The 17109-nt window shown below is 43.9% G+C and overlaps 1 protein-coding gene across 1 annotated transcript in view; it reads right to left on the reverse strand.

Annotated features, from left to right (window-relative positions):
* LOC145399710 (ionotropic receptor 21a-like) overlaps positions 1-16644 on the reverse strand; it is a 63666-nt gene extending 47022 nt beyond the window's left edge. The window contains exons 1-4 of the mRNA XM_080272256.1: positions 16563-16644; positions 2532-2656; positions 1885-2001; positions 1429-1664 (exon numbers count right to left, since the gene is read on the reverse strand). Of these exons, the coding sequence (XP_080128382.1) occupies positions 1429-1664; positions 1885-2001; positions 2532-2656; positions 16563-16644 (560 nt within the window). The remainder of the gene's footprint in view (positions 1-1428; positions 1665-1884; positions 2002-2531; positions 2657-16562) is intronic.
* Between the last annotated feature and the right edge of the window lie 465 nt (positions 16645-17109).

A 17109-nucleotide genomic window follows, 5' to 3' on the forward strand; every position in this document is an offset into this window, starting at 1 on the left:
TTCGCCACGTGGCTTCCATAGTGACAAGGTTTGCGTGTTCTACCTCACTTCCCCCTTCTCCCCCTCATAGTAGAGTAAGTCATTCTTTCTGTTGTTCAGAGCAGGATTGTCAACTCTTCGTCCCCTATGCCTTCATTTGCGCGTCCTTCTTACAAGTTGAATCAAGCTCTGCCGGCCCCTGTATAATGAGCTCAGTCTCTGTATTAGTGGCCACTTATATCTACTCCTCATTCTGTTCACATCTCTGTCCTCCCCTGTACAGTATATTATTATTTTTGTGAGTGCACAGGAAGTCTCCAGCCATCTAGCTGCTGTATAATTTGAGTATAAGTGTTATTACCATTTTTCTTGTACGGTATAGCCTAAGGCGTTAATTCGTAAGCCTGGTAAAGTTTTTATGATTTTATTGGTTCCATACTGTCAGCCAGTATTAGTAATATTTTGTATCTGTAATAATATTATATCTTGCTTTAACTCAGCATTATCCGGTTTTCTCATTTTATCAGGGCTGACTTAGATAAATTTGCTCTTGCTAATTTCGTGTTAATAGAGGCTATTGCAGTTAACCATATATGTAACCTGTTTTGCCATTACATTATCCTTATGAGTCCTGAATGTTTAATTGTTAGTTCGAGCATTAAACTTTAATTTGTAATTTTACCTAAGTCATTTGTTTTGAACCTGGAACTTTGCGGGACAGTAGTGATTTTAGTATTCTCACTTGAAGTGTTCATTATCTCTCTGTTCCGTAACAAATGTATGAATATACCCGCCAACCACCTATGAACGATCAACATAAATGGGAATATCAGGTGTTGTTCAAAGTTGGAAAGAACTGGTAATATTAATAAATTTCCAGGATCCCTTTTAATTCGTAACATTTTATTTACATGCACACATCGTTTTCTAGTTATTGGGGTGCACCAAAAAGCAGGAAAAAGCACTTACTTCCACTCACATATATCTTTTTGCATGTCATGTATAGCGACCTACATCAAGGCAGGCTTGAAGCATTCATAATAAGAACCAATTTATTGTTTTGCAGTTTACCCCTCTCACTTCAGCACTGGTTTGTTATAAATCATTAACAGACAGCCGTATATCCATAGAGAATCGCTCTCTCTCCACGTACAGTATATTTTAGATGTACGCCTCCAGTTCTCCTCGATGCCCTGCGTTCTTTGACTGATACCGTCTTTCACTTCTTTTCAGTATTTCATATGACCTTTCACTTCCTTCGTGTTCTTTCAGGTCATTTACTTCTGATCTTGTTATCTTTTCAACAATCTCTCAACGCGTTCTCCTACTTTGGTCGTGACATTGTTACACACCATCGTCAGTACTTTTTATCATAAAGCATATTCTACGCTACATGTCCTATCCAACCATTTCTCTCTCAGCCAGTAACAACTTTGATGAGTACCCTACCTTGGTGTTCCATTAGATAATAAGTCAACATGAAGTGCCATAGTATTCATCATGGAGAAGGTCCTGTAAGAGGCAAGTAAGGCCCCGAGGTCTTCCCTGGGCAGGCGAGTGACCACCAAGAGTCTCGTTGACCACACCAGGAGGCGACCATTGAGGGACCATTCGGCGAAGGCCACGAGGAAGGCTGGGTCGTCACTCACCACCACCATCGTCACGCACCATGACATTTGCCGCAGCTGCTGACATCACCAGGACACAAATTAGCTGAGTGACCTACCCTCCTCGGCAGCAGTGTATGAATTATTTACTTTCCTAGGCAGCGAAAGATGAGTGACCTACCTACCTCAGCAATTATGTGAGAGTTACCTGCTTTCTTCAGAAGCAATTAGAGAGTGACCTGCCCCTCAGCAATAATTACAGAATTGCATAATTATCGGTATTGTTAGAGTGACCTACCTGGCGAGCCTGGCTAACCACCCAGGAGAGCTGTGCCTCCGTCATGTTAGTGTCTTGATCGTCCATTTCCACCTCAAACACACTCACACCCCAAGCCAGTCCTACTTCATTCATGTTCTGAGAGGAAAGAATAACTTAGAGAGACAATGTGACTTTAAAGAAAGTTCTGAGTAATTATTTTTATCAACAGACAGTACTACGAGTACGGCTCATAATCAGTGACATAATTTTTTATATTGTATTTTTTTTTTTTTAAGTGGTAGGTGGGGGCACCCATCATCCACTCACTCAGTGTAGTGCAGCCTTATAGTCTCTACACTGAGTAACAAGCCAAATGGTTTCCTGTACACCAGGGAACCATTTACTAAGCTGGGTGGTAAGCATACAGTATAATAAAATTATGGTGCCTGGTGGTTTAGTGGGGAATGAAGGCGCTCCAATTGGACTGAGCCGGTGAAGGTTTATATCCTAGGGATGGCTGGAGTTTATTGCTCAAGTAATGCCACACAGGAATGAGTGAGGCTGGTCACTCTCATCTTAAGTGCAAGGACCAACATGCCTAGCCCTGGGCTCCTACTCTTCTCATGGGGCAACACAGGATTAGATGATGGATGGATGGATGGTGTTTTTATGCATATTTTACTTACCTTTAATATAGTGACGTGAGAATTGATACGGCTTTTGAGCAGGATCTGGAAACACCTTTCCCCGGCTACCACGTCCAGCACATCAATCACAGCCATACCCACGTCCGACAACAGGTCATTTGATTCTTGTGAAATGAAACAGAGACAGATGTAAAGCAGCTATTTTATAGTATTACCATGCACATATAAAAATACTACTTTACAGTATCTACTTTACCTGTCATGCACTCCTTTCCTGCTCCGTTACAGTCGTACTAGTCCTGCTCTGTAGTACTTAACTAAGGCATAAGGACGGGTAACTCGTCCTAAAAGACAGTGTGTGAGGAATGAACCACAACCATCTATGGGATATAATCCTTTATAGGTAACATCCAGCTGGAATGCCTTCATCCAACAAGCTAGCAGGCGTGGAAATTGAACTTACATGTTGAACTTGTGTTATTAATACGACCTAAACATGGCAAACTGGCATTTATAAACCTAAGTGAACTTGTCTGGTTCGGATAAAAGTTGATAAGACTAACCCGGACTGGATGTGAAGAACTGAATTATCCTTATAAGCCATGAGTGGACCTAAGTGGACTGGAAGTTATCGATAAAATCATTATTGGCCTTAATGGGTCTAATTAATGCCACAGGACGCAAACGGCCATAAACAGATTTGACGTGACAAATGGGAGAATTCTGGAAATCGTCTGCCACCAGTTGTCTCTTAGTGTTAACAGCATATGTGTCCCAAGCACATGTTCAATTACCGTAATTTTCCTCTGTTGATGTGAGAACCTGTGTGGAGAAATACCATCATACGCTGTTGAAATACTGAAATAGCTTCTTAACAAAATTATAACAGAGGAGAATACATTGCTCTCGTTATTTTATTTCCCCGAAAACGAAGACCGAAGTTTTAAAACCCGGCACTTATGTATTTATTTTCGTCGTTTTGAATGCAGCTGCCATAGAGCTGAGTTAACTTTTGTCTCCTGAATTGTTCGACATATACTGTAGTTTTAGCCAAGCACTTGTTATGTTTGTGTTAGTTGCTCTTTGGGCAGTAATTCAATAATGATTCATTAACCCTGGAACACATTCGATTTTTTTTTTAAGCTACCACATTCGTGGTCAGTATTGTGTACCAAAAAAAAAAAAAATGGAGTTGTTTTGATTAAACTTACAAAGTATGGACTTAAAATGTACTCTTAACAGTACGGTCTGACAAAAAAAAAAAAAAAAAATAGTGCAATCCTCCAGGGGTAATTAAAGACAATTTTCAAAAAATAAGTAGAGACTATAAGCACGAGTATAATGAATGGATTCTGATGTCCGGTGACCAGTGGGCAGTAGGGAGGTGTGGGGGGCAGCTGGCTGACTCCCAGTCTCCTGGCAGAAAAACATCAAAGAAAAGTCCCTGCACTAAATGTCTAGTACTGTAACACATTTGTGGACACTTTTATAGCCCACACCTGTGTTATATGAAAAACCTATCCTAGGAGCGCACACCAACTACCTTCACCCGACAAAGCGCATCATTTTAGTAAGCTACTGAGAACACCACCCACTTGGGCCACATAGGAAGCAAGGGCCATGTGGCCAAAGTTTTTGTGGGTCACAATAGTGTCCTCGAATACGGTACGTAGGAGGACTACTGGGCCTTGAAAGCAGGCTGTGAAGCCTATGCCCAGAGTCGGTCACATAAAAAAAAAAAAAAAAAAAAAAAAAGAATGCGTTCCAAGGTTAAATTATTCTACATCAGCCAGTTCCCCTTCCAATATCTGATCATGACTTATCTCCCTAGGAAAACGAGCTGCCACCACTTTCAAATAAGTCATATCAAATCTAGGGATCGGGATAGTTCCTGTGCTAGGATGCCTGATGTAGAATAATTTAATACATCATCATTACATTTCCGCCAAGAGAAACTGACACAAACATAACAAGTGCATGGCTAAAACTACAGTATATGTTGAACATTTCAGAAGGCAACAATTTACTCAGCTTTGTAGCAGCTTAATTAAAAAAGACGAAAAGAAATATGTAAGTGCCAGGTTTTCAAAACTCGGGCCTCGTTTCGGAGAAATAAAACAACGAGAGCAATGTATTCTCCCTGTTATATTTTAGTTACGAAATTTTTTCAATACTTCAATAGCGCATGATGGTATTTTGCCACACAGGTTCTCATATCAACAGAGAAAAATCACGGTAATTTAATATGTACTCGGGGAGGACAAGCTATTAACGGTGGTGGCCTCTAGCGGTAGACTGTCTGAGCCTGAATGGATATTAAGAACCGACTGGATTTGGGTGACTTGATTGTGTCTGTTTGGGAATTAGTTGTTTACACTGATCTAGAACGACCTGATTACTCCACGTTAACTCATTTGTACCCTGCGCCCTCAATATAGGACGGAACTGGGCATTTTCAAAATTAATAAAGAAGAGAACCCTAGGGTAGGGATCTATAAGCTTCGCGACTATGAGGCGATAGGCGGAGGGCAGTACACTTAGTGCCCTTCCAGCAAAATCCCTCGCCCAGGTACTCTGGGAACTAAAGAGTTAATCATTGCCAAATCTATCAGTTTCTTTAACCCATTTGTGCCCAGCGCCCTCTATATAGGATGGAACTGGGCATTTTTAAAATTTAATAAAGAAGGGAGCCCTGGGGTATGGACCTATGAGCTTCGCGACTGTGAGCCAATAGGCGGAAGGCAGTACTCCCAGTGCCCTTCCAGCAAAATCCCTCACAGAGAAACTCTGGGAGCCAAAGGACTAATTATGAGAGGCCAGTCCAGATCGGAAAGTACACTACTGAGCCTGGCAAAGCCCATATTGTTCTGAATCATTCAATGAAGAAAAAGCAGAATTTCTGTCTGCGGCTAGAAATGGCAGATTTGGAGGGGGTACTTTTTATGGAAAACAGAACAATACCAGCTCAATGAGCACGCAAAATTTGAGCCTTCCAACTAAAGTGATTCAGTAAGAAAGGCTATTTCAATTTTCCGCATTTCAGCACATACATAATTTTTTATGTAAGGAAGAAGAAACCAAAGGCCAGAAGCCCACAAGACTTCATTCCATAAAAGAATGTAAACAAAATATAAGAGAGCAAAATTCAAGACCCATTCATTTCAAGATGCCCGCACGCACTGCGATTTAAAGACTCAAGGTCATCAGAAGAAGAAATACTGACTGAGGAAGGCAATTCCAGAGTTGACCTGTTGCACACATGAGGGAATGAGAGTAACGGTTAATTCTTGTATTAACCCCTACACCGCGGGCTTGATTACCAATGTTTTGCGTGTCCTGCGGGGTTATTCAGGCTCTGACAGACTCTCAAAAAATATTTGCCAAAAATCAGTTATTAGTCCTAGAATAATAGAATTATATATGCTTATGGCACATACCTTCAGCTTTCTCCTGGAAAGTTTGTTGAGCCTTCGGCGTCGTTACCGTAGGACTTGTGGAGATCTCTGAAGTAGGGTAACGAAGTCTCCACTTTACACTTCCCGACAACCCGTAATATGATTACCACAGCCAGATATAAACACTATAAACACTACTCTATAATTTTCAAGTAGTTTGGGATCCATACTCCAAAAAAAAAGCACTGTGAAAGCAATGGAAATTACGAGCGCGTCTGATCGTCGCACTTGCGCTAGTTCGCTCTTGGTACTCTGTCATTTATTATTCATAAAACCCCTCACGCTTTATACTTCTATTACTATATCACACTTATATATATCTGGAGTCTTTCTCCATAAGTTTCCTTCAGTCGTATTAGTTTATTGTCACTGAAGTCATTCAATTTTCCATTCAGTAAAATACGTAGAGAGCCACGAATTCACTTTCACTGTTATAACATAAATTATTTATACTCATATTCTTATATTACTAATTACTTACATTACTATTTACATTTTCTATTCTATTTTCAATATTTACCCTTCTATTTTACTTACACTATGTTATTCACTGTCACTTTCAGTAAGATAAAACTATAATACACTGGTCAATCATATGTACTGATCATCCATTGCCTTCACCTGCTATTTACACATTATTTACACATTATTTCCAAATCATTCTGCTTCCACATTTGCACTATTAGAACTGCTTCTGGCTGTGGTAATCGAAGAAGCAGGTAACACAGAGGGGAACCTGGCACTCAGCACGCTGCCAAGAGGTGCGTTTGTGCTCAGGTGTGCAGCGGGTGGTATGCGCACATACCTGACACCTGCGAATCGCAGCCTTCCTTTTCCCTGTGGCAGGCATAAGTTCAAGTCTGTGCCGATCCATATACGCCCTCTGCTCAAGTCGGTGGGGAAGTGTTACTGGATGGCGCCTTGGAGTTGCTGCTGTCACCCTACCATATCTTTCCAGCAGCTGCTGGACACAAGTCCTGGCAAACAACCTCGGGGAGAAGGACTTGGGTGGCTTGACCTTCATCTTGTACACGATGAAGGCGTTCAGCATCGTCATATCTATCAGATGCAGAAAAACTTTCCTGTACCACCTAGTATTCTTCCTGAGGCAGTCGATCTCACCAATCATCATGTCGGACTTGTCCACCTGCTGCATGTTGATATTATAGTCCAACACAGCATCAGGTTTCATCACAGGTTCGCCTGTCCTACGGTCGACCTTCCCACTGTCTCTCATCTCCCCCTTATGTACGGTGGTGAGCATGTGCACGACCCTCTTGTCATGCCACCGTATTGCCAGCATCTTCTCAGACTTGCATAGGTGCACGTCTCCTCACTGCGAGGTTCCTGCCTCTGGGAATTTGGGGAAGTGGGCACGATTACTTTTCACAGTGCCGCAGCAGCCAATGCGGTGCTCAGAAAGGTATTTGGCAAGTTTGGGTGCTGTATAGTAGTTGTCTGTATACAGCACATGATTCCCACCAAAATACTTTTCTAGGAGCACTTTCACTACACAGCCTGAGAAGCCAAGGGGGTGTGTTTTATCCAGATCGACAGTGCTGGCTGAATATATGACGAAGTCAAGGATGTACCCTGTCTTACAGTCGCACAGTACAAAGAACTTAATTCCAAAGCAATGGCGTTTGCTTAGGAATGTACTGAACAAACTGAAGACGTCCTCTGAACAAAACCAAGGATTCGTCAATGACAACCTTCTGAAAGGGGTGGAAGAATGACATAAACTTATCCTTCATTCTGCTCAGAATCTCCCGGATCTTCCAGAGTGGGTCGGTTTGGGAAGGTACATCGTTGTCGGCAAAGTGCAGGTTTCTCATGATGTTGCGGAAGCGATCTCTGGCCATGTACTTATTGAAGGTGGGTGAGGGTAGTAAGGGGTCCATGGACCAGTATTCTTCCAACTCATGCTTCTTGGAGTGTGGCATGAGAAGCATGAGGGCAAAGAACACATACAGCTCCTGCACTCCCAGCATGGACCACTGTTGCATCTTGGCTGCACCTGTACCACTTGCAGCACGTTGTGATTCATACCTGTTGGTCTCATCACATGTGCTGCATGACTTCGTCATCTAGGAAGGCCAAAAGGTAGTCGACACACTCAGCATTTTCGTCCATAGTGAAGGCAGGCTGAACTCCTGAGGAGCTCTCATCAAAAACTAAATTTTCTGGCACAAAATTTGACCCTTCCGTCCCCGTGAAGGCGTCCAGGATTCCCTGTCTTGGCGGTGTAGGGCGGGTGGTGGTGGTGGTGGTGGAGGTTGGCTGTGAGGCAGATTTATCTCGGTCAAGGTCACTCGCACTGACCCTAGGTTGCCGTACAGCACTAGCAGCCCTTACCCTACTAGCTACAATACTTTTCACTCTCCTTGATTTACCTCTACCTATACGGCCTGCCTTCACTGTTGATGCTGGTGGTGACTCCGACGACGAAGACTCCGGAGATAACTCAGCTGACGATGATGAAGAAATGAGTGAAGTGGGGCTTGGGGAACGGGGAGGTGAATGCACTCATGACTCATGGCGGGCTGGGTCACGTACGGGCATTGTTCTGGGGCTAACACGCCGCCTTTTCACTCCCTTCCCAAATTCCTGTCCTTGCTGCACTAAAGGCTCCTTTCCCTTGGAGCTAGACACTGATTCACACACTGTAGCACTCGTTGTTGCTGTTTCTGGCACGATAACCTCACCCAGCTCATCACAAGATTCACCCGAATCGTCATAGTCACTGTCCATCATAATCATGGACAATTCTGCCAGTTCACTTGCCACTGCAGAGTCACTAAGGCCTTTCCTGCTTGCCTCACTACTTTTCTTAGGAGTAGAGGTCACGGGGCCCTTTGCAATGGGTGCAGAAGCAGCAGGAATGGCGGGGCGCGAGTGCGACATCGTTTCTCTACAGCGGAGGACAAGGAACTAAATGCCGCGGCTTATCTGAGAAGGGAAGGGTTGACATTGACACTTTAGGCTGACTGCTGCTAACTTACATGCTAATTTTTTATAGGTAGAAAATCTCGGCAATACATAAAGGAATAGGTAATTCCAGGTGAATGTAAATGTCAATTAGGATTCTCCCTTCTCTTTCTGATATATATTTTTATTACAGACATCGATTACAAGGCATAATTCAAAGGGGAAATTACCGTGGTAATGTAGTGAATGAATGCACGTGAGGTTTTGTCAGGTGATAATTAGCCAATTTCTGGTGTATAACACTATCACTTACCTGTTTTTTTTTTTTTTGGTATATATTATTTTGTATAAGTATAGGGCATAGGGCTTATTTCAATGGATGAAATCTGTGGAAAAATCCGGGGGAAATTTGCGTAGCGCAGCGCGGCGTGGGAGGTGAGAGGACAGGGTAATGGAGGGCAGGTAGGGAGGGGAGTCACGAAGGGGGTAAAATCGCTAAATTGTCAACAATGGATGGGAGTACAGATGAGATTTGGAGTGCTGACTAGTGTTGGACATTGGCAGTACTGATAGATGATACAAGCCACCACTTGAGAGCCCGGGATAATTCAAAATAACACAGAATCACAAAAGTGACGCCCCGCGGTATGATCCATTGTGGCCGAGCGTCACGAAAGTGACGCCCTGCGGTTAAGGGGTTAAAGAGTTGGACATCAAATGGATGAGAGTTCACTGCAAGACAGGTGTTACACACCTGTCGTAATGATGGAGGGTTGCAAGAAAAAAGTTCAGAGGAGCAGTGACCATTGCAACTGCGACAGGAAAGAGATAAAGATGCAACAGGGCGCCAAAGAGACAGATGTTGAAGGCAGTTAATCAGAGAAAGAAAGTTAATGAAACGAAAAGCCTTTGACTCAGTCTTGTTGACAGAAGCTGTATGTGGGGAGCCTCCCCACACATGATAGTTGTACTCTAAACGGGTGTGAATAAAACCCCCTTAACCCCTTAAGACCGCAATTGTTTCAGGCAGGCTACCTCCCACAACAGCAATACAGGAGTGTTTTGGCGACTTTCACCAAGGGCAAATTGACTGCGTTCTGGCTAAAGAGGAAAAATTTACACACCTGACAACGCAATTTGTACCCCCGTAGGCCTAATGGTTACCGCACAATCGCACGTCAAAGTTCAAAAAAAGTTTGTGATAGTTACCCCTCGAAAACATTCGAAAACATGAAAATTTTGATAACTACCCATTTTTCTTATTGAAACGTGTCATTTCAAAGTGTTTTGTCACACCAACCATGAAAACAGGTGTATGTAGGTGTGGGGAGATTACTAGAATGTGGGGAGATAAAGTAGGCTGTGGAGAGTAGGCCTATAGGTACGATGGTTGGAAATAACCAGCTTTTCGCATGAAAAGAAAGCACATCATTGTGTTCTGTAAAATCTACCATGAAAACAGGTGTGTATGTAGGTGTGGGGAGATAACTAGTGTGGGGAGTAGGCATACAAGGCCTTGGTGGTACTTGGGAGGAAAATTTTGGCAACAACCAAACTCTCCTGTGGAAACCCTCCATTTCAATGGGATTGGTCATACCAGCCATAAAAACAGGTGTATATGTAGGTGTGGGGAGATAAAACAGGCGTGGGCAATAGCCCTACAAGGCCTCATAGTCATTCCAAAACTAACACAGATGTATATAAATGTTTATAACCATCAAGGACATCAAAATAAAGTAGAATAATGCTATAAGTGCATGCATAAGAAAGGAAAAAAAAAAACAATAACTTGTTTCCGATTTCTCTTATTACTGTCCCAACATCTCGTTACACATTAATCACACCATTACAATTATCACATTATCATTACACTTCATCACACTTATCATTATAGTTTCGGCAGCAACCAAATTCTCCTGTGGAAACTCTCCATTTCATTGGAATTTATCACACCAGCCATGAAAACAGGTGTGTTTGTATGTGTGGGGAGATGAAACAGGTGCAGGGAGTAGCCCTACAAGGCCTCATAGTCTTTCGAAAACTAACACTGACACTACTCAGAGGTGGTAATCTGGGCAGGTAGGGAGAATGAAAAAAAAAAAAAATGCATCATATGTAGTACAACATACAGCATTCTCCAACTACGTACATACAGAAACTGGTAGGTACGAAGTGAGAAATGAACAGAGTGAGGTGTAAAAATTTGGGATGAAGTAGAAATAATATGAAACAGTTACATACATCAAGCCTGACACTCGGGGGCCTGTTGGGGGTTGGAAGGGTAGTGAGGGACAAGGAGGGAGATGGGGTAAGGTTTGGGGGGGGGGGAACGAGGCTAGCAGGGAGGGAGGAGGGGCAAGAGAGGGTGGGAAGAGACGCAGGTTGTTGTGGGAGGAGAGATGCAGTTGCCTGGAGGGGTGGGAGAGCGATGGGGGACAAGGAGGGCGTGAGGGAGTGGAGTAGAGGGTGGCATGGAGGCGACCGAGAGGGGGGTGCCCCCCCACCGCCCGGGTTGGTCCGACCCCCCCCTCACGCCACATCAGGGGCGAGTTCTCATTGGCCTGAAGCCATGTACATCATAATCGGGGTGGAACAAGTGCTCCACAGTTTTTTACAGGCCGCGTTCAATTGATGCGATTAGGCATTTTGGCATAAAACTCAAATCGCATCAATTGATGCGATTAGGATTTAAGGAGTTAGAAAGTGAACAACTGTGCAGGAGTAAAGAAGGCACAGAGTCGGCTTAGCACACCTAATCTCTCGGATGGAGATTGTACAAGAGAGATAATATCTTTCCAAGATAAATCCCGAGGAATGAAAACCCATTTATGTTCAAAGATGATGCAGGATACTGTTAAAAACTAGAGGATACCCTGTGGAAGATTTTGCCAGGTTGAAAGATGTAAGTGAGTTTTTGATGCATTAAAAACAAAAAGATCACTTTTATCCCGGTCAGAGATATGAGCCAAGTCAGACATTAGGTGTGCCATAGTCTCATCCCTTGTTGAAGTGACTGCTGAGATGGATGCTATGAGACGTGAATGGAATAGTGAACAGTGAAGTCATCAGCATATGGGTGGATAGGGTTACATGTACAACTTACAAGCTCATTCATGAACAAAAAGAAGAGAGTTGGTGATAGGACAGCACCTTGCAGACAGGTCTAGAAGAACGTTGGCTATCTACAACAGCAACTATACAACAACCAGAAAGGAAACTAGATATGAAGGCACGGGCAGAAGGATAGACGCCGTAAGAGGGGAGTTTGGAAATTGAAGATTTATGCCCAACTCAGTCAAAATTCTTTAAGATGGCAAAAACAATGGCAAAGCTTTCATTAAAGTCCCGTAAGGAGGATGACCAGGAGTCTGAAAAGAAGGCAAGATCATCACTGGAGCATCTCTGGCTAATTCCAAACTGATGATAAGAAAGGTTCTGATGAAAAGGTGTTTCAATTCTTTTTTGTCCAAAAAAAAATTATAAAACTTTAGAATTACATGATGTTAATGCAACTGGGTGATAGTTAGTGGGCTACAAATGGTTACCCTTCTTTATGACAAACTGAATGAGAGAAAGCTTCCAACAAGCAGGAGTGATACAAGTCGACAGCAAAGAGAAAAGAGTTTACCTGCAGTAGATGGGGGTGTAAACACATAAGCGCAGTTCTTGAGGACACAACAGGAGGGACCCCATGAGGCCTACATGCCTTTTTAGTAGTGAGGCCAGTGAGGGCAGAAAGTACATCAACGGGAGAAATTTTATTGTCAGTTATAAGGAAGCCAGAGGAGTCGGGGTGAAGAGGGAGGAACAGCATCAGAATTGTCTAGGGTGAAACTGGGGGAGAAAGTCTGAGCAAAATGTTCTGCTTTTTAAGTAGAAGAAACAGCTGCAGAGCCTTGAGAGCAGAAAAAAAAAATAGGAAAGGAGGATGAAGTACAGTTGTCTGAGAGGTTTTTGGCATGGTGCAAGAAGGAGCAGGAGGAATCTGAGCTGCATAGTTCAGAACATTTAGTATGAATACAATTATTCGTAGTAGAATGGAAAACAGACTTATGATGGTTTCCATCAAAGACATAGGCCTTCTTCCTGTCTGATGGTTGTGGACAGCATTTGAGAAAGCACGACTAAACCAAGTTTTTTTTTTTTCCACATTATTCACAGGACAAGAAAAAGGAATGTATATTTACATGCCCGAGAGAATAACCTCCATAATGTGGGATACACTCTCAGATGGCTCATCATCATGCAAGTAATAATCATTCCAGGAGAACTCAAAGAATTACTGCCTGAGGACTTCCTAGGCAGCAGCTCCAAAGTGACACAGCTGCCACTTCTTGAGAAGGATTCACAGGCCTTATTGGAGTGACTGGAGGAGCCCAACGGAAAGATAAGATTAACCCCTTCATACACGGTGACGCGTTTGGGGGCATTAGGGTCTTTCCTCGTAAATGCACAGTGACATGTTTCGTGTCACAAATCATTAAAAAAAAAAATTGCCAAAAGAAACTTTTTGGTTGATTTGCATCATTTTTGGAGGCATCATACCTTGCCTGGCTCTCATCAAAAGTAGTGAGTTGGCAACAGCAGGTCCCAATACCCATGACAGTGCATAAAGGTTTTTCAGTATCACACGAGCTGTCAGTGGGGAAGGTAGGGTGTGGTCCCTTGTCTCTTTAACTCCTCTATTATCCCCATCTCGGCCACACAACATATTTCACTATACCAATAGTGCTTATGTATAGTTTTTGGGCACTAATGTGATTAGATTCGATGTTTGCAACGGGAAATCAGGTGTTTGTGAAGTGTTCCTGTCCGTTATCAGCTGTTGGCCCAATGAAGATTGTGCTATTGTTTCTAACCCTGGCCCCAGAAGTACACTGCCTCTACCATGCACAAAATGTGAGTATTCAGCAATAAAAACTAGTGACAGTGAATCACATGAATATAGTGTAGAGTGCAGTACCTAGTGAGCAAAGAAATGGTGAAACACATGCAGCAGCTTAGGGGGAGGTGGGAAACTGGCATACAGTCACGACATGGCGTTGTCATGAATGGAATAATTGCTGAGGTGTTGATGAAATCTTTGTTTTATAATGATATATCTGAGATAGTGTAATAGTGCAATAAATAGAATTACAGTGCAAAGAATGTATGTAATAAACTATCGGCTAGGGCATGTCACGAACGCTCTACAGCCACAGCATGCCGTTGTCATGAAAGGAATAAAATAGAGGAGGTTTAAGGAAATTCATTATTATTGTTATATTTATTCTGTATGCTTGTTGTGTAAAATAAATAAATATGAGTATTATAATGATTTATATATATAAGTAATCCCTCCAAAATCCGACATAATAGAGCCATAGGCAGGTCCGGATAGTGGTCCTGTCTGGATATGGGCCCCAGCTTATGGACTTGTACTTATGGACCCTAACTCAGAGAAACACCTATGTAACTCCCTCTGGACATGCATAGCACCTATTTAAGACCCAAATCACACCAATAAGGCACATACAAGACTGAATTAAATGAAAAAGAAGAATAAAATGAGGTTTTTGAGGTAGGTTCATACAATATTCAACATTTTGGTTACTTACAAGTTCCTGGCTCCTGGACTGGTACTTATGGACCCTAACCTAGCCTAACTCAGAAAAACACCTTCCTACTGCACATGCATAGTTCATAACACCCTATTCACACCAATAAAGAACATTAAAGAGTGAAATGAGGTGTTTGAGGTAAATATAGTATGGAAAAAAGTACAGTATGAAACATTCTGCCTACTTACAGCAAGTCCATGGCCATCTCGATGAGTAACCGCCTCCTCTCGGACTCTGACGGTAAGAAGGATTTCCTGAAGCACTTGCAGTACACTGTTCATGAAGTCTTGCACTGAACTTAGTTAATCACACTCAGAAGTCCGTTCTCTTCACAGTGCGCACTCTTGTCGAACTTATGCTCGATTGTAACTTACTAAGTGTTGCACTCTGCAATTTAACTTTTCCCACTCTTCTAACCATTTTCTAAAGCAAAAACAAACAAGTCTATTTACGTTAAATCTAGTTCAAAAATTGTCTTTTCACTCACAACTGTAAATCCTTAACACAACGCACTGTTTTTTTCACTGCACAACACTGTAAATTCCCGTGTGGTCTAGTGGAGAAGTTCTTGCTGTTTAATCACTGTCAGAGTCCGAGAGTATCACCGGCAGGTGACCTAGGGGTGCATCGCTGGGTCGTGGTGATCGCGTACCCACTGTAGATGACTCTGAAGATAGACGCAAACTCATGTCGAGCGGTGACTCCACCGTGGCTGATGTGCTGGGCTGTGGCTCAGAGCATGAGGGCCTGTCTTGGGGAGGCAACGGAGTGGAGCCAGGGCTGGGCACAGCGGGGGTCACGGGGCTGAAAAAACTGTCAATCGTTGATTGATGCAAGGAACGACGATTCTGACAATTGATGATGCGCTGCCTGAAAGCACACACTTCCTCCACAAGTCCCAAGGGCCCCATCTCCCTGTTGCAGTCCGTGTGTTCCAGGTAGTTGAGAACAAACTCTAGGTGTTCCCGGGGTGCGCTCAGCTTGGGGATGGCTGGAGTAGTGTCATGTCATGCTGAGAGGAGTCGGCATCATCGTTGCTGTCCTCGTCGGAATCTTCAAGCTGGGTACTGACACCTGCAACTGAAGATGCGATCTCGATATCAGACAATGTCTGATACCCAGGATCGCCCTCGTCGTCATCCAACCACTCTCGCACATCGTCCACATCAATATCATCGCCATGCATACGTAGAGTCATCCACGTCAAAACCTAGGAAATCGTACTCCACATCCATTCCGAGAAGCAGACGAGACCAACCATTTTCTAGAGTCTTGACAGGGATTTCCTTCCATGCACTGGCCCAGTTGTAGATTGCAGACTTGATGTTGTAGCGGCGAAAGTTTTCCAAAGTCCGCTGGCCTCGCGTGTCCCATCCCTCCCTGTGCTCGTCCTCATCCTCGAGAACAACCATCACCTTGTCCAGGAACTTATTTCGGTATAGGTGCTTTGTTGCCATGATCACTCCTTGGTCCATTTGTTGAATGAGAGCAGTCGTGTTAGGTGGCAGAAACATGCACCTAATCCGGCCATTCTCAGCCACCAAGTCCTTGTCACACGGGTGGGCAGGTGCATTGTCGAGGGGAAGGAGGGCCTTTACCTGGTTGCACGGGATTCCCAGTGTCTTCATCTGGTAATGTATGACCTCCTTGACGAAGTGACAGAGGAACCAGTCTTTGAAGATCTGGGCTGTAAACCATGCCTTCAAAGAATGGTACCAGACGACAGGAAGGACATCCATCACCCCACGAAGACACCGAGGCTGCTTTGCATGGCCAACAATAACGGGCTTAAGCCGGTGCATGCCGTTAGCATTGGCACAACACAAAGCAGATATCCGTTGCCTGGAGAGCTTGCGGCCAGGTACACGCTTCTCCGTCTCCTCGGCTAGAGTGTTCGTTGGCAGCGAGCGATAGAATAGGCCAGTTTCGTCAGCATTGTAGACTTGACTGAGTGAGGCCCTCCCTGTCGATCAAGCCCTTCACCTTGTGCTGAAACTCGTCAACTCCATCCTCATTAGCGTCCAAAGCTTCGCCATGAGCTTTACGGGTGGTAAGGCCATGCTGTAACTTGAATGCGAAGAACCAACCCTCAGATGTCTTGAAGTCTAGGGCGTCGTGAAGCCTGGCGAACTTCTCTGCAGCATCCTTTAGCTCTGTACCACGTACCATCACACCAGCAGCACGTTGCTGTCAATACCAAATCAACGTGGAGCGGTCGACTTCAGCAAACTTGGGAGTAAACATCACCTTCCTCTCCACATTGCGTTTGCTTCTCGACGAGAAGTCAGCTGTGTCCTGCATGAGTTTGTCTCGGGATCTCTTGATATCGAACAAAGTAGATCGGGCCAGGTTGAACTTGCAGAGGATGCGGGAAGAAGACCACCCCACATCTTCTTTCTCCAGTATCTCCCGTTTCTTCTCCAGAGTCAACACCACTCTCTTCCTCTTCTCAGGCAGCGGGGCCATCATCACACATACTAATAAGAGGCACGAGAGCAGCAGGAGTGCCTGCAGCAGGTAAGGAACCACCACAAAAGCGAGCACGTGAGCAGCCATAACGACGAGCTTGCACTCACGGCGAGAGACAGGTGGAAAGTGGGGAGGATGCAGGGGCGCTCTATCGGACGTCGGAGG

The sequence above is a fragment of the Coenobita brevimanus genome, chromosome 50, assembly GCF_032717465.1.
Source record: "Coenobita brevimanus isolate Jiangsu-jjx chromosome 50, ASM3271746v2, whole genome shotgun sequence".
Lineage (NCBI taxonomy): Eukaryota > Metazoa > Arthropoda > Malacostraca > Decapoda > Coenobitidae > Coenobita > Coenobita brevimanus.